The 25,377-nt window shown below is 42.1% G+C and overlaps 1 protein-coding gene across 3 annotated transcripts in view; it reads right to left on the reverse strand.

The window, feature by feature from the left end:
- The window catches only part of FLT1 (fms related receptor tyrosine kinase 1), a 138,737-nt gene that overhangs the window by 41,142 nt on the left and 72,218 nt on the right, over positions 1–25,377 (reverse strand). For 2 of the 3 annotated variants that reach the window (XM_074958971.1, XM_074958962.1), the window contains 4 exons: positions 13,244–13,352; positions 7,277–7,567; positions 1,927–2,073; positions 54–185 (listed from right to left, as the gene is read on the reverse strand). In XM_074958971.1, coding sequence (XP_074815072.1) covers positions 54–185; positions 1,927–2,073; positions 7,277–7,567; positions 13,244–13,352 — 679 coding nt within the window. Of the gene's footprint in view, positions 1–53; positions 186–1,926; positions 2,074–4,217; positions 7,128–7,276; positions 7,568–13,243; positions 13,353–25,377 lie in introns of those variants that run through there. The other variant, XM_074958980.1, reaches the window with a different exon arrangement.

Consider the following 25,377-nt stretch of genomic DNA (forward strand, 5'->3'; position numbering starts at 1 on the left):
AGAACAAGAACTTAGAGCGATTTTTCTCATTTCCATCTAATGCAATGCTTTACCTTGTACAGTGACATAAGCTTTACTCTCCACAGATCCTTTTAGGTTGGTGGCTATACACTGGTAAAGTCCTTCATCCTCCTCTTTGACTCTTTCGATAAACAGCATTTTGCTTCCTGGTCCTAAAATTATTCCTGTGGAGTGAAAGATCTTTAAATGAGTGGGACCTGGAGTATAAACAAATAAACTCTTTCTGTAAAACAATCCTCTTCTGATTATTAGGGATGAGCCAGACATTACATAACACCCTAGGGGGTGGATGGGTGCTTAATTTTGCGTGTTGGTTTCAGAGTTACAAAGTGTTCACAGGTTCTGAGGCTCTGGTGGAAACTGGTGTTTATATAGCACTTACATTAGTAAGAAGGCTCCCTCTGCGGCAATGGTCTTGAAAGTGCTTTATTTCTGGGTGTAATGCTTAGTACTTGGCTTAAACACTTAAATGTGCTTAACTTTAAACACACAGGTAGTAGTCCTACTGTAGTCAATGGGAGTATTCATGTTGGTCTCATTGTAACCAATGTGCTCAGTACTAAGTGTTTGCAGGATTGGGTCCTATATCTGGTTTGGTGTCTTGTTGCTACAAGAGCATAATGTGGTCTGGGGGTTATTATTGGTAAACATTCTAAGATTTTTCCAGTTGCTTACGTTTGTTACAAAATAATTAGAGATGGCCAAAGCCAGAAGCTTAAACACAAACCTCCTTGGACTTTGCTACAAGAGATTGGGGATTGGATTCCAATTCCTGTAGTCAAACCTGTCAGAATGATTTTGGTTACAGATCAGATGTAAAACCAATGGGGCCCTATTTTCAGGTTCTGGTTAGGATATGGCTGAAATCTCATTATATTTCTCCCATCCGAGATTCCCACCAACTGAAGCTGAAGTCTCCCAAGAATAGTATGATTTCATGATTTTGGTGCCATTTTAGCTAAACATTTAGCCCCAACTGAGCCTTGAACCCAAACCCCAGTGCAATGATGATCCAGCTCTAAGATGCCCCCTCCCCCAGCTCTTTTCTACTCATATCAAGAAAAGCAAATCTAAATCCAACAAAGTAACAGCACCTGGATGTCTCATAATAGGACGTAATCATAGAATCTCACAGTTGGAAGGGACCTCAGGAGGTCATCTTAGTCCAACTCGCTGCTCAAAGCAGGATCAATCCCCATTTTTGGCCCCAGATCCCTAAATGGGCCCCTCAAGGATTGAGCTCACAACCCTAGGTTTAGCAGGCCAATGCTCAAACCCCTGAGCTATCCCTCCCCCCTGTAATGCTACATGACAAATGGATCCCCCTACTACAGGCAGATGAATTCCAATTCTGTTCTGATCTCCCAACACCAGATCTGTCCAGAGGTTAGGGTGCTAGCCTGGGGAGACACATGCTCAAATTCTTGCTCTCCCATGGATTTCCTGACCGTGGGCAGAAGTAACTTAGCCTCTCTGTGCCTCAGTCCTCTCACCTGTAAAACGAGGGAGGGGAAAGTTCTGCCCAGTCTCACAGGGGTGTTGTCAGGATGAACACAGTAAAGGTTGTGAGGTGCTCAGATACTATGGTAACAGGGACATAAGTATCTAAGGCCATGTCTACACTGGCAATTGAACAACAAAAACCCTGAAAGACGAAAGTTTTGCTGGTGACATGCGCGAGTGTGAGCAGCGCGTCCTGCCGACCACGCAAACGCCGCTCGTTGGGGGGTGGAAGTTTTTTGGGCCAGCCGACAAATGACGGCTACACTGCACGACTTTTAGCGTCACAGCTGTGGCGAGACAGACCTGTCGCTAAAAGCTGTGTAGTGTAGACATAGCCGAACAGATACAGAGCAGATATAAGAGAAGAGATTGAGGAGGGGAAAGGGTGTTTGCAGCTCTCACCTGGTTCTTGCTGTATTTCTTCGTGGTTTTTAAACCAGGATATCTGGGGCTCGGGGATGCCTTGAGCCTGACATTCTAAAGTAGCAGAATTGCTGGTGTTCACAATCTGATCACTGAGGTTGCGCAGGAGGGATGGTGCTTCCTGAGCTACAAAATAAAACGAGAGTTCAACGATTACATTCCGAAAATCATGTGTGTGTATATTTAAAATAATCTCCTGCATTGTCATTAATGATCTTTTAAAATGTCAGAGCTTTCTGGAGACATTCCACCAAATTCCAAGCTTACACTTTCCCTACTTACTATCCCTGTTTGAAAAGAATATTTAGTGTGGCTTAGTGATGCCTTTTCCTTTTGAGATAATTTCCTTTCATCAGTTGTAACTGGTTATAATACAGATCATAATGGCAATGATCCAACAACAGATGCTGTGTTAAGACAAAGCTTTCTGCATTCATTCTCTTACAAGCTAAAGTAAAGACTCTTTGCGATCTCAGGATTTTGCTATTTTCAGGAGAAATGTACTATGAAGTGCAAGATTTTAAATAGGTTCGAAGGGATCTGGTCCTTAGGTTAGAATATCCCTGAATTAGTGATAGCTTTATACAGTTAGATGTTGCATATATACTAGTCTGTGCGTGAATAAAATTTACATAGTTTACTCACTGTGAAGATCAACTTTATTGTAAGACCTATTGAGTAAACTATCATACTTCAAAACTAGAGTGTGAGCACTGAATCACTGAGTTGTATACCCCCAAGTCTTCATATATCTTTGGTTTTTGTGTTTAGCTGAACTCAAGGAATCTTGGCAAAACCACATGACAGCTAGCCAAACACAGATAGTCCTTGTATTTGTGAGAAATGTGTCTATTTTCCCCAGGCAACATTCCCTCCCATAATGCAAGTGTCTAAAACACTGATCCCAGAGGCAGAAGTATGGGTTCCAGAGTTCAGTGCTAAATAATTCCTATTTTATATTAGCCACTTTCAAATGTATGAAATAAAATGGAGTTCAATGACTTTCTCGCTAGTGTTTTGGAAGCACACCTCGGCATGTTCTGATGCTGTCCAGCATTTACATCCCCCTCAACCAACGATAAGAAAAAACCTCAAAAGTTCAACAAGCACAATATTAAGTCATCCCTGGGCACCCAAAGCAAGCAGACGATCCTGATGTTGTTTTCCTCCCCATCTCCAAACCAATCCATTTCCCCCTGCCTTCTTGCACAAAGTTGAAAGCTGGTATGACCAAGATCAGGAGGATAGCTCCAGAACGGACGGTGATTACACAGCAACAACTTTTCTACCACATTTGCAACTTCTTATATTATCCCTTTTGCACTTTGGTCCTGTAGAGTGCAGTGCATTCCTGCACAATCCTGCACTGCATTGCCGATTTCCTTGAATTCCCAGTTCCTGCAGGAACTGGTTGATGCTGCAATCTTTCTCTGCAAGGAAACTTCCGAGATTAGGGTTCACTTTTTCACAGCGACATATATTTACATGCTAAGATCAAGTACAGCACCAGTTTAGTATCTGACACCTCCTTTGTTGGGAACATTATATGCTAATCTTTCAGGAGGGTGGACTTCATGATCCAACAGGTCTGTCCATTTCCACTATGATCCGACTACCTGACCTGATTAAAAACTCTCCAATACATTTCACACTAGTTCTTAGTCCTTTTATATAATGTGTATAAACCCAAACGCACTGAAAGCTTTTCAGAAGTTCTAAATGAATGACCTCTGCTAGACTTTTATCCCCTGAAATCAATTCCAACATATCTATGAACCATCTGTGTCTGATTTTTTTGTCTGTGCCCAAGCTAGAATGTACATTCCTTGGGGCAATGACCATTAACTTATGTGTTTATAGTGTAACAAATAGTCTGTTCTTATCAACAAACAACAGTTCCAGTGAGTGAAGTTTAGATGTACATTCTTCATCAAATCTATATGCATTGGTATTAACATCAACAATGATTTCTCCCCATCCAACAAGATTGCTCGCTTTTCAGCTATGGATCCTGGACATTTACATTATGGTTCCATTTTGGCAAAATAAGCTGTCTATGAAGATGTATTGTTTGAAAATATGTTCACACACAAAAGCTGACAGATTTAAGTCACTTGGTCCAAGTTTTCTATTTATAAATAATCCCCACAGAACAACACAACCAACCCATTCAAAATGAAGTGTGTCAGGATGACAGAACAAAGGCAAATCACACATTCTGTAAGTTATTTCTGATTAATTTTAATTTGTTTATATCCATACACTAAAGACGGGTTTTCATAGTGAGCAAAACTTTCTTGCTTAAAACTTTGAGCCAGTTACCATTCACATATTTTTAATCATTTCTTTGCCGCAGTTGGCGGGTTTTCAAGGACGTGGTTAAAACAAGAGGTTTCTCTCTCCCAGACCACCTGCTTCTCTGGTTGATGCTGGAGTGAAGCCATAGGATGGGATTTTCAAAAGCACTCAGTGTTGGCCTAACTGTGCTCCCGTTGAAGTCAGGTAACGCCCCCATTGTCTTCAGTAGGAGCAGAGTGAAGTCACTGCTCAGCGCTTTTGAAAAATCTTACCCCTAATGCTGAATGTTGTACATTAGCATCATAGCCATCATGTCTCTCTGTGAGGTCATAAACATGGGCTGATGGACCAGTTCTGCCCTCAATTACGCCTGGGGAACCTCACTGTAGGCAGAATTTGGCCCAGTGGAGTTACATGGGGGTGTCACTGAGGGCAGAGCATGGCCATATGACTTCAGACTACAATGACTCAAAGTGACACTGTGGGAAAGCAAAATCCCTATTGCAAAACCAATCCTTGGCAATAGGGAAAACATGGAAAGTTGTTAGCACTTTTTGTAGAACTTTTCATTTCACATACTTTTACCTTAGTACACTTAATGTTCCTTTTTTATTAACCAGTTTGAAAATATAAATACACAGTTGCATTTTAACACTTGTTTTTAAAAAAGGAATATAAATTTAAATTACATAATTATTTTTTCTAAGTAATATGCTACTCAGAGGGAGTTAGAGAAACAGCCAGAAATTGACATGATTCTTCAGTTTAATCTGATGAGATCAGCACTGACAATAACTTTATCTCACCATCAAATGCAGAACCCTTTTCCTCAAACAGTTTCACTGAGGTTCTTCCATGTCTTCCAACACTGGCCACTATGCCCAGGCACTAACATAGCATTGTACAGCATCACAGCTGTTCAGAGACTTGGCCAACACCATACTAGGAAGTGGCTATCAAGCTGTCCCTTTGGGCAATGTGGTATACATCATCACTTAACAGTTCCATGCAGGGACAGTTTCTAACCACGACATCGGTTTGTGACCCAGGCTCAGATCACCTGGTTGCTGCCAGCAACTGACTTCTACAAGTGACCACACTCTGGCTTCCAATTCCATTAAAAATGCATAAAGTCCTGTCATTGCAGTCCACCAGGCCACCAAAGGTTTTCTCAAGTGTAGCCCCATAAAGAGGGAGACCTGCATTGTCATAACAAAACAAGCTTGCCCCATTTTAAAAGCAATTACCATTATCATTTCACTTGCTTTTTAAGCATTTTTTTAGAAAAAAAAAAAGAGAGAAAGAAAGAGACACAAATTCCTTTGCAAGAACACATTGTTTCTGGGAACCATCATGCTAATAATGAACAAAAGAGCTACTGTACACAAGAAGGCTGTAGGTGACATTTCAAGATCTAAATGATTATTCTTTTCTTTACTCTGACAACTTCCAGGTTACTAATTGTTTTCTAAGCATTTTAGGCTCCGTGAAGCTGGCATGATGGGGAAATGCTATTGTTTACCCTTTCACACTTGACAAAAGCAATTCCCACGTGAAAGACAAGTTTGGCCGTGGGACACAGTCCCAATACCTAAAGGAGGAAACAGTCTGGTGAGTTCCCAAGCACAAGGAGTTGTCATGTTGTCACCCTCTATTTTAGAAGCACAGCCACTTTGTTCCTTTGCAGTGGCTATTTTGGTCACTAAGGCTTGTTTTGTTATGGTTTATGTAAATCCTATATAAATGATCAGTCATAAATGAAACAAAAATTATAAAAGCTACATATTGTAAAAAAATAAAGTTATCAGATCTATTAAAAATAGTAACTTCTTCCGTATACTGCATTTATAATACACAGAAACACCTCGTAGTGAAATCATATAAAAAGGAAATGCTTAAAAGGAAGTTTAGATTACCCTTAATTCTCCTTCAGTAGTTTGGCCATTTCTTAATCCCCATAATAAATCCTATTGTCATCTGCATACCAAAAGGGAGGGATTTTTTTAATGGCCTTAATTTTAAATTTAAATTTGGAGGAATGTATTAAACATTTCACTGTGATGGCTTTAGCCTTGTCAATGGAATGAGTGTAGCACTTCTACTTTAATGAGATAATTATAACATTACAAAGTCCTTTATCCTCATGGCTGCCACAGAACTCTTGCTGATGTCCACAGGTCTTTTTTGGTAGTGCAGTAATTAACTTTAAAACTGACCAACACAGCAATGGGAAATCGACCTGGATTTATTTGGAGAAACAGGGTTCATCTCTGTCAGTTTTTAAATCCTCATTATTAAAAATGATAAGATAGGTCTGTGCATTATATCAACATTTTTATTTCTTTCCTGCATCCACAGGGCCTTCCTCAAGAAGATACTTCATAAGATTAATGTACTTAGCATAGAAAATTATTCAAATAAATAAGCATTAGAACTTGCTCAGCAGGTAATATTTATAAATCCACCAAAATCCGATTGAAATAAAAATGTAGAGTCCAGTCAATCTCAAACTGAATTGTGCTCATTCCACACGTTAAAATTAACTTATTAAATGTCCATTGTTGACCAAAACCAGCAGTTTATAAAGTTAATCAGTTTATGCAGCTTTGACTTTCGAAGAGGCCGATACCAAAGTGGAAGATAAAACTGGTCCAAAGTTTTCATTATCACTCAGTAGGAGGCAGCAACGGACACAACAACACAACATACACAATGCAGTACAGGGGATCTTCCAAACCCCAACTTCCACCAGCTTTGCCAAAGCAGAACACACCCGTCTGAACTGAACTGGAAGCCCATGTGTTATGCTTTTGTTTCGCTACTCCTCCTATGTCCATACCCATTTTTGGAGGTGCACCACCTCAGAGCCTGAAAGGTAGCAACTGTAATAAAAAATCAAGATGATATGAGACAACTGTGACTTTTTAATGAGTCCTTTAATGTTTTACATTGTTTTGTGTTGTACAATCATTCCTTGTGCTTTTAAATTTGAGGATCCGAGAGTAAACAGCCTTTTTGTTGCAGTGCTCACCTCTAATTGTAACGTCTTTCTTTTGAAGCACTTCTTCCCCCGAGTATATGTTCCTTGCTCTGCAGGCATAGGTGCCTGAGTGTTCCAGGGAGACATTCTTGATGGTGAGAATGAGGGTAGTGGAGTATTCCTTAATGATGTGCTTTTTTGCTTTTGTTTGATTGTTAACTGTCCTTGGCAAAATCCAAGCAATGTCTTTATATAGGAATTTGTTGACTGAACAGGACAATATCAGGTTCTCTCCTTCAATGGGCATTTTGTCCAAATTAATATGAAATCCATTTGGCACATCTGTCAAAAATCAAGAACACTTTTAGTTTATAGGAAAATCATGGGTCAAAATTAAAATTATTTCTATTTTCCTATTAGCCTGAAGATCCTTCAGCTAATACAGTGGACCCTCGGTAGAGCACGCATCGCTATCGTGCGGATTCGCATATAGAGTGGGCGTGGTGATGGAGCCCAAATTTAAATATTTAAATTGGGATCCATGGTAACGCAGCCCCCGCTATAAAGCGATCATATTTGGTGCTGACTAGCAACTGCTGCAACTTCTTTGCTTTCCCCAGGATTCCGTAAGACCAGATTTAGATCTCAGCAAAACCAATGTAAATCAAGAGTTCTTGAGAGCCAAACTTACCTTGGAGGTAACTGGTTTGTTTTAAAACATTAGGCCATAATCAGACCTGCTGTAAGGAGGTGCAGCAACTTCCCTGGGCCCAACTCTTGCCCAAGGCATACCATCTGGCTCACTTGCGTTACTGCGCCACCTTATGCCAGCTCTGAATTTGACCCAGTGTGTCAAGAAATAGCAAAGTATCCACCTGAAATTCTTTTAATTTTCTTGCTATGAAAATGTCAGTGCTCAGTAAAGGCTAGAAAAAGCCAAGCAAAACTCTTAAGACAAAATCAAGGAGGACCGTGAGACTCAGTGGGAGATGACCTATTTTTAACATGAAAGGATAATGTGCCCTCAGAATACCATCGCTATAGCTACTTTATGGTGTCACATTTGGGACATTTCCTAGATGTCACCAGTGAAGAAAAACACTTTAAAAAAAAAACAAATCTGAGGACAAAAACAAAATTCACTAGATTCCAGTCAAATAATTTGTTTAAAGACTCCAAACTCCTAATATATGACACCTAGCATGAAATCTAACAGCCTGAGGCAAGCTAAGTAACATGGCTGGAATAATGTAAAAGAGTTTTATTTACTTTAGTGATTTGAAGCTTCCTGTGGAAATAGCTCCCAGGTTTCCTGATGGAAGATTTTGTTTATCTTTGCCAAGCACCATCAGGAATCTCAAAATAAAACACGTCTAGTGACATTGGGAAACCAGGGAGATAAGGCAGAGCCGTTCCTGTCTCACCCTCAGTAATTGCAAACACGCCCATGGGCCTGCTGTGTGCCAGCAAAACATCCCCAAAAGTAGGGGAAGGGACAGATTCAGGGGGAGGGGCCTAGTGCAGTGTAATTCGGCACATAGGAATTACTCTTAAGACTGCCCCGGTATCAATGAGCAGGAAGTCTTTTAGGAGGGAACACTCCATATTTTCTCTGCATCAGATACCTGCCTACGGTTATTTGATGGACTAAGGCAAAGATGCACATTTAAAAACACATTGAAACAAAGCCTAAAAGGGCCTCTGCTCTTGATTGGCCCATAGGAAGGAAAAGCTATTCAAGGGCATATCAGATTCACTTCTATTAAGATTCACCAAATCACACTCCCCTCAAGGGAGGGGTGTAAAGTTGCACCACTCATAAATCTCCCAAAGATACACATGGGAATTAAACTCCAACCTCAGAAATACCAAGGGCTCTACAATAATAAACATGAGGGTTTGACCCCATGTGTTCATCTTCAGCCCCTTACCTGTGCTCCCTTGTGCCCCCCCGCCCCCATCTCTCTCTGTATGAAGTAGAGCCCGTGGAGGTAAGTGCTGCCAGGAGCAGCCCCAGTGGGGGTACTGAGAGCTATTGAACCAAACTGTAAACCTGTATATAATGGAAACCACTTCAAGCCAGCATGTGCGGAAGCACCCCCAGAACCCCTAATTCCAGCTCTCCAATTCCAGCCCTTAGCCTCTGATAACTTTCTAGCTGCTATTTCAGCCACTGTCAGAGAGGCGCATGTCACATAAAGAAACTGCCCCTCTCTTCCCCAATTCTTCCCATTGCTCTAGCGCAAGGTTTCTTGCCACCTAAAAGACGAGGATTGACCCACACAGTAATTCAAAATAAGGGGCATATTGGAGAGGGAGGTATTGTCTGCTTAGACTCTACTTGAGCTTTTCGCCATGTTCATTGTCCTTTCTGACCTCCCTTGCTGTAGCGGGCAGCTTCTGACTCTACAAGCATTCATGTTCTCCTTCTCTGGATATTTTCATGTGAGACTTTCAGTCTTTGTGTAAGTCAGAGCCAAGTGAGAACAGCCTCCCAGCCCCACCCACAAAAACCAAACAAACCTCCGGCAGTCACCCTAGCCCTGAAGTATCTGTTTGGAATACATTAGAAGGAAATCCTTTTCAGTGTCCTGTCTGTCTGTTCACACCATCAGCATTTTTTGGACTGTCATTTTTTCCCCAAGTGCACTTTTTAACAAACACCAAAAACAAAAAAGGCTCTCAATTGCCTTGAAGTATAAAATGCTACCTGACAAGAACAACGGTCTCAGCCTGAAAGGGCGTACTTGCTAGAGTAATGTGTGAATCCAAATGAATATTTCTGATCTTTCAAATTAGATGTGCTATAAGCAGGGGAGAGAAGAACAAGCCCCTTTTAAATGTGCCAACAGCAGATAGCAACAAGTTGAGTTTAATTAAAGCAACCAGATGTCAGTAGACAAACAGGTGTTTATAGATCACACAGCTCAAGTCTCACAACACACCAGGAGTCCGAAGGACAAATACACCATTTTAAAAAACTGATTCAAAAGCTGAGTTTATATCGGTCTCACTACCCCACATAAAAAGGGTGCTACCAGTGAAACCATGAACAATTTCCAGACAACAGTAAACCAACCACTCCAATATCCCATTTCTGAATGGATGTCAAAACCAAAGCCTTCAGGGGAAAGTCATAGCTATTCACCCTCTCTGCCATTATACATTCTACCAGGTAAAGTATGGTATCATGGAGCGGGTTAGGTTCCATTCAATATCTTCATAAATAATTTGGATAGAGAATACACCTATAAAGTTTGAGGACAATACCAAGCTGGGAGGGGTTGCAAGCACTTTGGAGGACAGGATTGGAGTTCAAAGTGATTTTGACAAACTGGAGAAATGGTTTGAAACAAATAGGATGAAATTCAATAAGGAGAAATACAAAGGGCTACACTTAAGAAGGAATAATCAGTTGCAAAAATACAAAATGGGAAATGACTGCCTAGGAAGGAGTACTGCAGAAAGGGATCTGGGGATTATATTGGATCACAAACTAAATATGAGTCAACAATGTAACATTGTTGACAAAAAAAAAAAAAAGTGAACACCATCCTGGGATGTATTTGCAGGAGTGTTGTAAACAAGACATAAAAAGTAATTCTTCCACTCTACTCAGCAATGATGAGGTCTCAGCGGAAGTACTGTGTCCAGTTGTGGGCACCACACTTCGGGAAAGATGTGGACAAACTGGAGAAAGTCCAGAGGAGACCAACAAAAACAATTAAAGGTCTAGAAAACATGATCTACAAAGAAAGACTGAAAAAAATGGGTTTAGTCTGGAGAAGAGAAGACTGAGGAGGGACATGATAATAGTCTTCAAGTACATAAAAGGTTGTTATAAAAAGGAAGGTGAGGACAGGACAAAAAGTAAATTGCATCAAGGGAGAGTTAGGTTAGATATTAGGAAAAACTTTCTATCAGTCAGGGTAGTTAAGCACTGGACAAATTTCCTAGGGAGGTTGTGGACTCTCCATCATTGGAGGTTTTTAAGAATAAGGTTAGACAAACACCTTTCAGGGATCGTCTAGATAACACTTAGTCCTGCCTCCGTGCAGGGGACTGGACTGGACGGCTTATCGAGGTATCTTCCAGTCCTACATTTCTATGATTTTTCTGCGCCCAGCTAAGAATCAATTCATACCCTGAAATATAATGATGTACATCATCATGCTCTAGTATCAGACAGTTAGGTGGGAGAAGCAACTGAAGATGTTAAACAGGCAGGTATTATGGCACCAAAAGACCTTCTTCACTTGGCTTCAGGGTCTTACACAGAGCATTAGGTGCCTAAAGAGATAGGGTTAGAGCACACAACTCAATGTCTTGCACATTGAAAGAGCAAGTACCCAGTACGCTGACTGATGATTAGAATGTTCCTATTCACTGTCCTACGTTGTGTGTAAAGTCTCTATGTGACATATGTACAGACAACAACACAGACAGATTAGCGTCATTGTTTGAGTAAAGGTTTTAGCTTTCAAGGAAATGTACACAATTTAATGCCTGAAAGCAAACAAAAAAACTATGATTCTAGAACTCTTAGTCAGCAAATACTCCTGCCATATCTATTAATAGAACAAGTAAATATTTTCCTTTTTCATATTTTACAAATAACCTCGCCGTGTGTCACTTATCTATGTTCACATTTCAATGACTAGTTCTGGTGTTTTATTACTGAACTTCTATATTTATAGACAACCAACAGTTCCTAAATGTGGGAGTGTATTATTACCGTTGGTCAGAACATTTCAAAAAGTGTAAAATGTAATTCAAAAAACGGGGAGGGGCAGCATAGTACCAGCATTATCTTCATTAATCAGAATGACAGGCAACAGATCAACAACAAAACCGATTACAATATTAGAGCAAGAACAACAACAAAACATGCTTAATTGAAAATGTATCCCCTTTTCAGCTGTGAGGTTATGGCAGGTTTCTCATTTCTAGTATTTTTAGTATTAAAGATAGATTGGCCTGTGGTTTCTAAAATATCTGCTATTAAATGATTAAGTCTCATTTTCTTTCACCAGGATCTTTTCCAAGACTATACAGGACCATTAATGTAAGCCTCGCATCCCGTGAGTCCACACTTAGTAAATGCATCGTGCCACAGCCAACACAAAACCTTCAACCAGAAGGTGGCTCTTTTGCAACGTGACCTTGCTACGTGATGGTTGATAAATTGTGTACTGGCTATTAGTGAATTCCCATTTATTTCCTTAGCTCTTGAAGTCACAGCATTTACTCCTTAAAGTCCTGTTCCTGCAAAGACTTATGCACATGCTTGACTTTATGCCATGTCACTAGAATTACTCACATACATAGTTAAACACATATTTAAGTCTTTGCTGGATATGGGCCTATATTATACAATGGTATCTTCCTCAGAAGGGGATAGTAGAATGCATTAGGTCCTATCATCTGTGTACAAAATACTCATTGGTGTCAATGGGAGATACACCTGCAAAAAGATGGTCAATTGTGATCCACCGGCCCTGGTCCTGCAATGTGTTCCTGAGGTAGGCAGATCCCTATGCCTGTGCTGAATTGCATTGACTTCAATGGGGCGGCGGGCAGGCACAGCATTCTGCTTTCAGGGTACCTGTTGCACGCTCAGGGCCATAGTTGGCAGAAGCTGATATATAGTGTGAGCACACCTGATGCTGCCTGAGAGGGGTTTCACAAATTATAAAGTAACATTACACATGTGCCGACTGCACTAGAAAAAAGTCATAGCAAGAGACCATTATTTTCATGAGCAATTTGCATCTTCATTAGAAAGCTGATAATGGATCATGGTTATTCATCACCCTGTACTGCTAATCCCATTTTTAGCAGCCAAGTCTTAGCAGTCCTGTCAAAACCCACCACAGAAGCAGTGAAAAATATTACATTAGTTAACATCTGCCTCCAGTAAGTATCACACCTAGGGGAAGTGTAAATCACATGACATCCTAACAAATGCAACATTCTGACCAGGGTGGGTGTTTAGTTACTGAACGGATTGTACCTTACCTGTTACATAAAAGCTAATGTTTCTTTCAACATTTCCTACTTTATTGGAAGCCACGCAGCTGTAGATTCCGGAAGATTTGGCTTCGGCTACAGCCAGAATGCTAGCAGTCTGTGAAAGCAAGAATAGTTTTAGCTCATGTTAGATTAAGAAGTTGTTTGAACCCTTTTTTAAAAAGTTCCTATTGACATTAATATGATTCAGTTGCTCCATTCATTCAGTGGTGATTAGTAGGAGGTGTCACCATGTCAGGCTCTGGTAATGATGGAAAAATAACAGGAAACTAGCTGCCCAGGAGACCGGTCCATTATCAGAATCACTACAACCCAAATCTTTGCATGTGCCTTTCAGGGTGATTTATCTCATGCTGCTGATGTAATAACAACAGGTTATAAAACATGAGGTGTGGCATAGCATGCTCTATCCTAGGAGGCTGCCTGTGGGTCAGTCAGTCAACAAAGGGAGTAGGTGAGGAACGCCTTATTTGTTTGGGTAATACTGGGAAAATAAAGCTCCATTTCATAACAGATGAGTTTGTGGCATCTTTCATTGTTTCTTGTAACTGCTACGAGAATGAGGGCAGGGGCTGGACAGACATTACTCACCTCTTCCTTTTTCACATTTTTTTCCTTTTGGATTTCAGTTTTAATACAGTTAATATAGTAGCAGTCAAAACTCTGCTTTGATGATCTATGCCTCTATTCCGCTATTCTTATCACACCATCTTAGAAGGCCTAGCACACTGAATGCTTTCCTGAGGTGATATAATTTGTACGAGCAGATAGCTGAAGGGCATGGCACAGTAACATCTAACATTGCTTCAGAGAAAAACGTTACACTGATGCCTACACGAGGGAATGCCATGCATAGTGGTGGATGGATGGTCTAGTGCTTAGGGAACTGATCTAGCCCATGGGAGACCTGGATTCAAGTCTCTGTTCCACCACAGACCTTCTGTATGACCTGGGGCAAGTCTTTTAGCCTCTGGGTTTCAGTTCCCCAACTGTAAAACAGGGCTAACAGTACTTCCCTGCCTCACAGGGGTATTGTGAGGATAAACACATTACAGATTGAGAGATGTTAAGATACCATGTTAGTGGGGGCTCTAGAAGTACCTAAGATAGAGATTTTGGGGAGGGGGATTCCCCAAATAATGCTTGGTGGTAGTTTTAATTTCTGTTATTTATTATTATTAATATGAAACATGGTGCTATCCAAAAAGAGTGTGGGCATGGTGCTGTGTGTATGTGTGTATATATATATATATGTAAGAAGGCTCAAAGTCTAAAAGGATAAACAGACAATGGGTAGGGAAAATAGGTACAATGGTCGTGGCTGATCACATCCTGATAATTCAGTTTAGCTCCACAGTTGTCCGTCAACCCAACCATTCTTAATTTATTTTGCACAGGCATCATGGTAGAAGTAGGTTTTGAGAAGAAATTTGAATGCAGACAGAGCAATGGGACTGCAAAGTGGTTCAGGAAGGGCATTCATTTTTTCATGCCACCTCGAAGGGAATGGCATGGATAAGAGCATGGCGATGGGTCTAAGGAAAGCAGATAAAGGCATGTTGAGCTGGCGTTATTGGTAGAGTTGTGTGATAGGCAGCAATGAGAAAAGATACGTCTATGTCGATTGACATGTTTGAGTTTTTTAAGCTATTTTCAGAAGCCTTCAAAAATGATTGTAGTGCAGTTAATATTTTCTTCTGTTCATTCTGTCTGTAACTAGAGTCATGAGTCAAGATCAACAACATTGCTCCTTACTGAGGCATAGTGACCTTCTACATCTCCTCACTAAGTGCTGGTCAAACATGCTAAAAACAATGTTTATGAACCGTGATGATTTGGGGGTCTGTTTGTTCAGCTTATGAATTCTGGTTGATGTTATGAAGTGGTTATTATGAAACTGTTGTAGCAGGGAATGTCCCTGTGACTGGGGAATCCAGCATTTGCTGACAGGGCCTGTAGCATGTCTGACAGACCAGGGACAATTATCAGTCATTAAACTTTCATAGCTGTATTCAGGTGAAAACACTTTGGGAGAGTGGGTTGGCTGAAACTGAGAGAAGCTAGCTCTTCCAACCTGTCTGCAGGGCGGGGAAGCGGAAAACCCCAGCAACAGAACAAAAAAACCCAGGTGTTCGTAGGGGGCCATAAAAACTCAAGGGACTCAGAGACACATAGGAAGCTTTGGGCAGGAGAGAAAAGCATGCTTGGCGGGGTGGGGGGACAGGCAGAGAGGTCCTGTTTAACTGTGGGACCAGTCAAGGTCAGAGGCAGCTAAGTTATGTAGAGAGTGATGAACTACTTGATTTTGAGGAGAAGCCATGAGCTGCAGGAGAAGGCTCCTGAACATCACAGAGGACTCTCCCCAAGACCAAAGAACTCTCTAGAGAAGAGAGGAAACTGAGGTAGGATAATGCATACAGATGTGTTTGTTATTTTGCCTAGATCTGTGTATCTTTCATGCTAAGTCAGAGTAATCATGTTTGGAAGTCTGACTGTGTGTCTCTGTTGGCTTGCACTCTCATGTGCTCCTGAAGAGTGAAGCTGTAAACCCAGAGCACCCACAAGGTGGAGTTCTGGGTGTGTTTAAGCTATGGGGGAGTCTGAGGGGTCAGGACTGTTCCCAGGAGCTGGGCAATTGGCTCACTGAGCTCAGCTCTCAGAAGGGGAGCTAGACAGAGGATCTGATTCCAAGTGTGTGCCCAGAGACCACAGCCAGGAGCAGTGTCTGGACTTTGCTCACTCTCAAGAGGCTTAAAGCACACGGGGCCCACTGAAGTGGGCCCCAAACACAACAGTCTGTTCAGTGCTTAGTTTGTGCCAGGGCTTGGCAGTTCATAGTCCCGGCACCTCTGGGCTTGCTAAATCAGTTATGAATGTAAAAAAATTGTTTGAGCCCGGTACCTCTTTCAGTACAAATTAAGCACTGAGTGAGCTGTAGCTCACGAAAGCTTATGCTCAAATAAATTTGTTAGTCTCTAAGGTGCCACAAGTCCTCCTTTTCTTTTTGTGGATACAGACTAACACGGCTGCTACTCTGAAACCTGAGTCTGGTGAGTGTCCAGCCAGGGGAAACTCTAGCCAGGTTACGTGTCTGTGACATGAATATAAATTCACACTCTGCACTAGCAAATTATAGAGTTACAGATAACTGAGGCCAGGTGGGGCATCTATGATCCTCTAGTCCATCCTCTGGGATAGCACAGGCCTTCTAATTTCACCCAGTGATTCCTGCAGCGGGGGGGAATTATTTTCCCTGCTACACAAGCCAACACTTTCAGGCTCAATAACTTGTGGCTGAACTAGATCATCTGTTTTAAAAAGACATCCAATCTTGATGTAAAGACTAGAAGTGGTGGCAAATGTACCTCTTCCCTGGGTAAGTTGTTCCAACGGTCAATTGCCTTCACCGTTAAAAAGTTACATCTTATTTCCAATTATATTATTTCTAACTTGGCCTTTCAGCCATTTTCCTGCTAGATGAAAGAGCCCAATAATATCAGATATCGTCTCTCTGCATAGATACTTACAGATCAAGTTGCCTCTTACATTTCCTTTAGAGAAGTTAAATCAGCTGAGCTCTTTAAGTCTCTCATGATAGTGTATGTTTTCCAGCCCTTGAATTCTTTTTGTGGCTCTCCTTTGAACCCTCTCTAATTTTTAAAGGTGTAGACATTAGAGCTGGGAGCAGAATTCCAGCAGTGGGCTCACCGAGGCTGTATCACTTGATATTATTTCACACCCGTTTTGCATAGATGTAAACAACTACACAAAGTACCTGGCAGGGGAGAAGCAGGCCTTGGTCTCTGACTCTACTGGTATCTGATATTTATTTTATTAGACTGAAGCCCATAGTGTATTATTCCTGAGCCTGAGGCCTATATGGTAAATACGCCTTCTGCAATTCCCCCAGTTTGTGGGAATTAATTTTATCATCCAATACTTTGTCTGACACAATCAGGTCTCATTTTTAAAAGGGAAATTTCCTCTAAAGCATAAGTTTTCTTACTCCATCAGACTTAGATATATTAATTATACCCGGACAGAGGCCTGTGCACTCCTTTAGATATGTATATAGTATTACCTCAGTTATTGCCTTAGGTACTTGTAGTGTATAGGAATAAGATGGTATCCCTTTAATATATTGTCTGTGAGTCTTCTAATGGTGCACACTGTGCTCTGTGTTGTGAAAGCTGTCTGAAAACTCTCAAAAAGCAGTGTGTACGTAGCTAGTCTTGGTTTGTGTATACTGAGTAAATAGCCTTACTGGGGACCTATCTGAGCTTTGTGTTTTCTTCATAGTGTTGCGTAAAGAGAATATTTGATATTGACCTCATGTCATCTAACTCCTTCAGCATCTGACATTCTCTGCAACGTGAAGAGGTTTAGAAATTGGCCGGAGCAGTGCTGTCTGCACAAGAGGACAACACACAGCTGTCAGATGCCACAGCTAGCTATGACAGGGTAAAGGCTGGTATCTGCTAGCTTCCACCAACGTTTATCTTGTATCAAACCAACCCAGGCCAGCTGAAGTATTAAGTTCTAAGAAACAAGGCACATTGCCAAGTCAGAGGCTGGGGAGATTATTCTCCTATTGCTGCTGCCATCACTAGCAGCTGAGAGAAGTGGAGATCCTGAAAGCAAGGAGAAGGCGGAAATGGTGGGCGGCCATATCTGAGGCTGATGGGGAAGAGGATCAGGAGGGCAGGCGCACTGATTAAGAGAGGTGACAAAATCTTTGTAGGCAGGAGGAAGCACAGGTTGATTCCTCCCCTCATGCTGGCGGTTTCTACATTAAAGTCTCATTTCGCGTAAGAGCCTGTACAAAGGACTCTTGTTGTTGAGATGGGTGGCAGAGAAGCCAGAGGGAAATGGCAGGCAATTTTGACAATTTTCCTGGGGAAGATACCTCCCTCCCTCCTAAAAGGTCTTTACATGCACCTCCGCTGAGGGGGAGACCTTATTGTGGGAGACCCTTGTTGAAATACTGGAGCACATCACTGCGTTGTTTTAATTGTGCCAGTGATGTTACATACTTAATAGGCTTCACCCGTTGGCAGGAGGTATCTGTGTCAAACACCTGGACAACATGCTTCACCTTCAGAACAAACATTGTTTTCAATATCAGAAACACCTGCTGAAATATCTCCGAATTGAATAACCAGACGTGGACAAAAGTTATGGGGAACCTTTGTGTCCTAAGTTCGTGCTGTCAAGGCAGGTGACTTTGTTGCTCATAGAGCAGAGCTGTATCTTCAGCAGTACTACAAGCAGAACACAGTATCCCCTTGAAAGAGCAGCGGCAGGAGCAGCCCTAACCATTTTGCTGGCCAGAGCAGAAAACATTTGCAGCGCCCCGCCCCCACCCCCCGAGTGGTGAGACAGTGCCTCCTGAAAGAAGGTGCCCCAAAACAACCGCCCTATTTGCCCACCCGTAGAACTGGCCCTGCATGATTCTAAAGAAGCTGTAGTACAAGCAATGAAGTATTCCTGGATGCGCCCATCAGGCCTTCTTATTCAATGCCATATGGTTAATACACTAACATTTGACTCACTGCCTCTGTGGCACCTGGAGGGAGGGGATGTCAAGGAGCCGATGGCAGATAGAGCTCTGCAACTGCATGTGCCAAGTCATGCTTTTTTAAATGTGTCAAACTCTAGGCCCTGCCCAGGATGCCCCTCTGAAGTGATTCTTTTAAAAGTGATAACAAATTCTAGTAGCACTGAGGAGGATGGACACCCCAGAGAAAAATTATGTGTGGTACATTGAAAATAAGGCAAACTAAAATCCTGCAGTAATGCTCTTAAAGTAAATAGTACAACCCATGGCCCAGATCCTCCGAAGAGCTTAAGCATATGAGTAACTTATGAGCATAGAAGCAGTCTTACTGAAATCAGTACGACTGCCACATGGTTAAAACTGCCCATATTCTCCACTGCTTTGCTAGGTGTGAACCAGAAGAAACAAAATAGAGGGTGAACTATCAGAAATACTTTCATTTGTTAGGATTGACTTTATATAGACACATTTATGGCTCCACAACTCGTAACACACAGGATCCATCCCTACCTTCTCAAAATATTAGCCTAATTACACTCTCCAAATCGATGTATTATTTATCTAATGTACATAAGTGTTTAACACATTTTTATTAAACTACTGTCCTGCACGTGTTTGTATTTTACACTGCAGCATCACAAACTGTAATGGCACCTACACATCTGTGACCAAAGATGGTATCATCAATCAAACTAAAGAGGGACAAAAACAAGAGTAGTTTTAGGTTTGGAAAACCTTTACGTTTGGGTGTTTAGTTTGCATTTTATCCTAAATCCTGAAGTCAAGTGGCTTTGCCACTCATAAATGATGCGTCCATCCAAAACGTATGCCAATAAGGTGCACAGATACGAAGGTGATAAGGGCCATGTAAGTAGCTGGATGGATAGATAAATAAATAAAACCTTCATACCATACCACACTACACGGTCATGTATTAATTCTCGCTAAATCATATATATCATATATTGCATAGCCAAATACTCCAAAGTTAGTAAATGCCAGAATTAAGGTTTCCTGTGTAACCTTAATTTGGCCCTCTTGTACATATGCACTGTGATTTAGCTTTTAATTACATGATTACATACTATTTTTTCCACAGGAGCCCTGCGTCGTTCAGTGCACAATGCTCATTTAATGAGCAGTTATTCAATAGTTTGTTTTCTCCTCATTGTTCAATTTGTGGCCCCCATGCCTTATTTACTGCTCATTATTCAATCCTAGTCCAAAGACAGAATCACTCATTTCCTCATGGGCTTTTCTCTGGCACGCATCACTATAATATTTGAGTGCTTCACAAACTTGAATTAATTTTCACAAGTCCCCTGGATAAGGCGGTGGTATTATCCCCACTTCACACATGGGGAACTGAGGCAGTGAGAGTTTAAGGTTTAAAGTAGCCAGTAATGTTGGGTGCCCAATTTGAGATGTTGAGGAGCTGATTTATCAGAGTACTTAGCATTACATAGCACTGTCTATGTCCAAAATACAGCTCGTGTTGACTTCATCACAGCTGCAAGCACTCAGCACTTCTGCAGATCATATAGCAGGATCTCATTAGGCACCCAGAAAATGAGGAACACACAATTAGTGGTCACCTGGGAAAAGTTTAGTTTAAGTGACTTGACTAGCATCACATAGAAATTTTGTGGTAGAGGAAAGGACAGAATCCATTTCTCTCAGGCATCGTTCAACTGCCTTCACCATGAGACCATCCCTTCTCTTTCTGAAACCCTCTGCCTCATTCCCGACAGACCTTCCAACTTCTGCAGCAAATGAAGGAGGGGTCTTACAAACAAGAGTCTCCTTCACTACAAATTCCTGAGTCATCCTCATCCCACCCCATGAGGCAGGAGTCCTGTCGGAAAAACTAGTATGTGATCATGTAATTGAAGACTGTATCATAATGCACAATACACACAAGGGGGCTGAATTAAGGTTGCACAAATAGCCTGAACTCTGGCATTTCCTAACTTCTAAGTGCTCTTAGTGTCCTTTTAACTTAGTTTGTGTGTGTGTGTGTGTGTGTGTAATTCCTAGTTTTTAGAAAAACAAACTGAAAAAACAGTAGTTCTGTCTTGTGGCATCATATTGACAGCCTCATGGTTTCATCAGCAGGGTTGGAGCTTTCAGCCATAGCACAGCCATCTGACACTTGAGCTAAGAGAGTAGCTCACAGCGGTAGTAGGTTGTAATCCTCTATGTGGACCAGTGGACCAGCATTAGAGGAGATGAGACACACTCTTTCTCAGAAGGCTTCACAGCTATTTGCTGACAGCAGATGAATGGAGAGACTTGGGGATCTTTTGTTCCATTCCAGTCTCTGGAGGGGAGCATGCTATAGTGGAAACAGACTCTTTTGCTCCAACCTGTCCCTGCCCTGTTTCTTTCCCAACTCTTGCTCTTTGTCCCAATCCCATTTTCCTTGCCTACATAGTCCCAGTCTCCACTCCTCAGACTTCTTATTCCAGTCTCCTTGCCTAGCAAGTCCTAGTCTCGCTACTCCAGACTCTCCATTCCCAGTCTCCTTGCCCAGCCTTTCCCAGTTCCCCCTACACCCCAGTCTCCTTGCCCAGACAGTATACGTTCCCCCACTACCAATTCTTCATCCAGTTGGTCTTTCTCCTCCCTCTGGCCTCCATACATGCTCCCCCCCTGCCCATAGAATCATAGAATACCAGGGTTGGAAGGGACCTCAGGAGGTCATCTAGTCCAACCCCCTGCTCAAAGCAGGACCAATCCCCAATTTTTGCCCCAGATCCCAAATGGCCCCCTCAAGGATTGAACTCAGAACCCTGGGTTTAGCAGGCCAATGCTCAAACCACTGAGCTATCCCTCCCCACATTCGCCATCCCCACTGGCTCTCAGTCCAAATTTTCCTTCCTGAGATCCTTGTCCAATCTCAGAGTTCCTCTCCCCAACCACCCAGGACCTTGTCCCAGTCTCTTTGCCCAGCCAGTCCTAGTTCTTCCCACACACCCTGGCTCTCTGTCAAATATGTCTCTCCTCCTTCCTCACCTCCTTCCCCACACCCCGCTGGTTCTCAGTCTTAGTTTCTTCTCCAGTTCACAGTCCCAATCTCCTTGCCCTGCCAGACTTTCAGTCCCAGTTTCCCTCTTCCCTGACAGCAGATGAATGAAGGCCTGCCAGCCTTCAACTCCAGTTTCTGCCCTCACCCCCAGTACCTTGTCTCCTCTCCATTTGAATCAGGCAGCTTTCTCCTCCACATTATCATGGGAACACCAAAAGGCACAGCCCTCACAAGAAAGCCCTCATCTCTGCCATATTTCAGGTCCCTGCCTCAAAGCATGAGGGAGTCAGAGCTTTTGAAAGAAAAGGTTGCCAGGATTTTTTAACATGGGCAAAACAAGTTATTTCCCCAAGCCTCATTCTTGGAAACAGCTGAACTGTTTTGTCTGAAATGTTCAAAAACAAATTCATCCTGTGGCAAACACGTGGCATGAAAAATTTCAGGCCAAACAGTTGAAGTTTGGCAGTTATATGCAACTGAAAACAGGGTCTTATAATGGGAAGTGTCAGGCAACACACACACACGCAGGGATAGATTAATGCATCATTTCTTACTTTATTTTTATTGCAGGTCACCCACATATTGCATTTGCAATGAGTTGTTGCTCCAGTTAAGGATAACTGCCAGTATTAGCATTGCATGAAATATAGCCCTAATTTTAGCTGGGAGCACTCATAACTGATGTTTCTTAAGAACTGAATGGATCAGTTTATATGAAGAATCTAAAAATAATGTGAGTTATTACACTGTAGAAAATCAATGAGAAAGTCCAATGTGAGAATGAAAACTTTGGGTGTGGGAACTGAATCACTTGAACAGTTATTTGATGATTAAGTATTATTGCTTACATCATTGACTTATTCCATTATACCACTCAAGTTTCTCAATGTCTGTTTAGAGAGGTTTCAGCGGAAATGTTACTAAAACACTGTCATAACCATGGTTTTTCTGTGTCACTAAATGAATAATGTCGCACACCCTTCCTGTGTTCTTTTACCCATGCAAACGGGGGGGGGGGGGAGCGCTAAACTTAATAATAAACTAGAGGTTGCATTTATATTTCCATACAGACAACAAACCAACTCACTGAAACAAAAAGCCAAACCAATGAGAACCATGACCTGATATGGCTCTAATGCTCTATTTACACACAACGTGGACAGAATTGGCAACTCTTCCTTAGGCAAGACCCAAAGACTTACCTTGATTACCAAAAATAAACCTTTGAACATGCCTTGTTCATCTCTTGCCTTAATTACTGTAACCGTCTTTGGCCTCCCCTGTCTCAGTTTTCCTCTCTCCCTCTATCCAAAATAACTATTCTTTCAAGTTGCTCTAATCATGTTTGTTGTTCCATCCCTCAGTCCCTTCACTAGTTTCCTTTGTCATTTCACATCAGTTTTAAGATCCTTGTTCTCAGGTGCCCAGCTCCATCCCAGCTCACTCAGCTCTTTCCTCCTTGCTCCATCCCATCCAACTTTCCACCCTGTCCTTTAAGTGCTGCCTTTGTCTACTTCTCACACTGAGCTTCATGCCTTTTATGCTTGGAAATAGGAATAGTAGGAACATGGATGTATCAATACAGAAGGTATTCAGAAGTTCTCTGAGAGTTTTTTTTAAAGTAACAGCTGACATCGTGATGAAATGTCAGATCCAGTCTGCTTAGTTCTGTGAATGGGCTCAACATTCCTCCCAATCAGGAAGCTTTTGTCTCAACTGTCTTCACTTTGACTTTGCTTTGGAACACAATGAATGAATTTTTTAACTAGATATGTCAGTGATTCTAATCCTACACAAGTTGACTGCAAAGACAGCAAAGCCACAATCTCTCCTGGCAATAAAAATGTCTGACTACTCTATGTCAGCCACGTATGTAGAAATCAGGCAACGTAAGACTTGGCAAGAAACTATGCCAAGGGCCAGAAAGCACATTTAGAAGAGCTATCTGTCCTCAGCCAAACAGGGCCCGAAGACCTGGGAAAAGCAACTCTTCAGAGGCAAGGAGAACTTAACCTGACCTAGCTGGAGCTAACCACCACATTTCAAGAAAAGATTATTTGTGCTTCAGATGGCTCATAAAAATTACAGAAGCCTCCTTATCAGCTCCCTTTTTGCTATCAGCATGATAGCTAAAATGCGTGAAAAAGTTTGGCAGTAACTGATAACTCTGGTGACTTCTAAATGCTATTCTTTTAGTGCAGACACGTGGCCACAAAGCAACCCCACACAGTCCATTCTGGGATTAACAGCACGTTGGATAGATAAGGAGAACAACTGTGTTTCATTGTAAAACTTTCAATAATACACACACACAGGAACCATCATTTCAGATGCACTTCTGGGCATGCTTCAAAAAATGGCTGATTGCCAAAGACTTCAAACAAACTCTGCAATCCCGCAGCGAGGATCCATTATTAGCATCTTCCTCCAGGGAGGAACTTATTTGCCGTGGGCTGGAAGTTGGCCTGACATTTAAGCCCCTCCCCTTCCACTGTCTCTGAAAAGCACAACACACAAACAGATTAGGTCTGGCTATTGCACAGCTGATTCAATGTGTGGTGGCCAGGTAGGACCACTTTCAGTATGGCTAGATGCCTGCTGGAACATAATTGGGTTCTCACTGTCTTTTGTTCATCGTATCCCCACGTGGAACAGCTTCCCTCTTCCTGTGCCCCAAATGACTTCCTTTTCCTCTTTCAAAACCCTCCTTAAACCATGTTTTTCATGTAATCTTCCAATTCTAGCCTCTCCCATCTTTGCCTCGATCCTTAATCATTTGCACAGTCCCTGGCTGAATTGGACTAAAAGTCCCTCAGGGCCAGTAACCATTCTTATATGTACAGTGCCACGAACACCTTTGGGAACATATAAATAATACAGTAGTGGTGGAAGTCACGATTCCCAGGCCTGATTCTCAGTTATACTAATCCCCATTTATATTGTTCTGACAGTGGACAGGGGTCTTAAAGTGGGTGTAGCTGTAATTCACGCACTGTAAGGCCCTTTTACACAGCCACAGCAGAGTAAAGGGAACTAAGGGTATGTCTACACTGCATTTTATAACCTGTGGCAGCAAGTCTCAGAGCCCAGGTCTACAGACATGGGCTCATGCTATGGTGCTATAAACAGCTGTGTAGGCGTTTGGACTCAAGCTGGAGCTCAGGCTCTGAAGCTCAGAGTGGGTGGTGGCACAACACGTATGCTGCTGATTTTAGTGTGGTAGTATGAGCCTGAATCCATAGACCCGGACTCTGAGACTCGCCACTGTGGGATTTACAACACAGTGTAGACGTAGCCTTAGTGTAACTGAGAATGAGGGCCCCTGTGTATGTCACCTGAAGTTTTATGAAGCCCTTCACAAATATTGGGAATTAAAGGCACTAGGACAGTGGTTCTCAACTGTGGTTCACCGCTTGTTCAGGGAAAGCCCCTGGCTGGCCAGGCCGGTTTGTTTACCTGCCGCGTCCACAGGTTCGGCCAATCACAGCTCCCACTGGCCGCGGTTTGCCGCTCCAGGCCAATGGGGGCTGCGGGAAG

The sequence above is a fragment of the Natator depressus genome, chromosome 1 (genome assembly GCF_965152275.1).
Source record: "Natator depressus isolate rNatDep1 chromosome 1, rNatDep2.hap1, whole genome shotgun sequence".
In the NCBI taxonomy this organism is placed as follows: Eukaryota; Metazoa; Chordata; order Testudines; family Cheloniidae; genus Natator; species Natator depressus.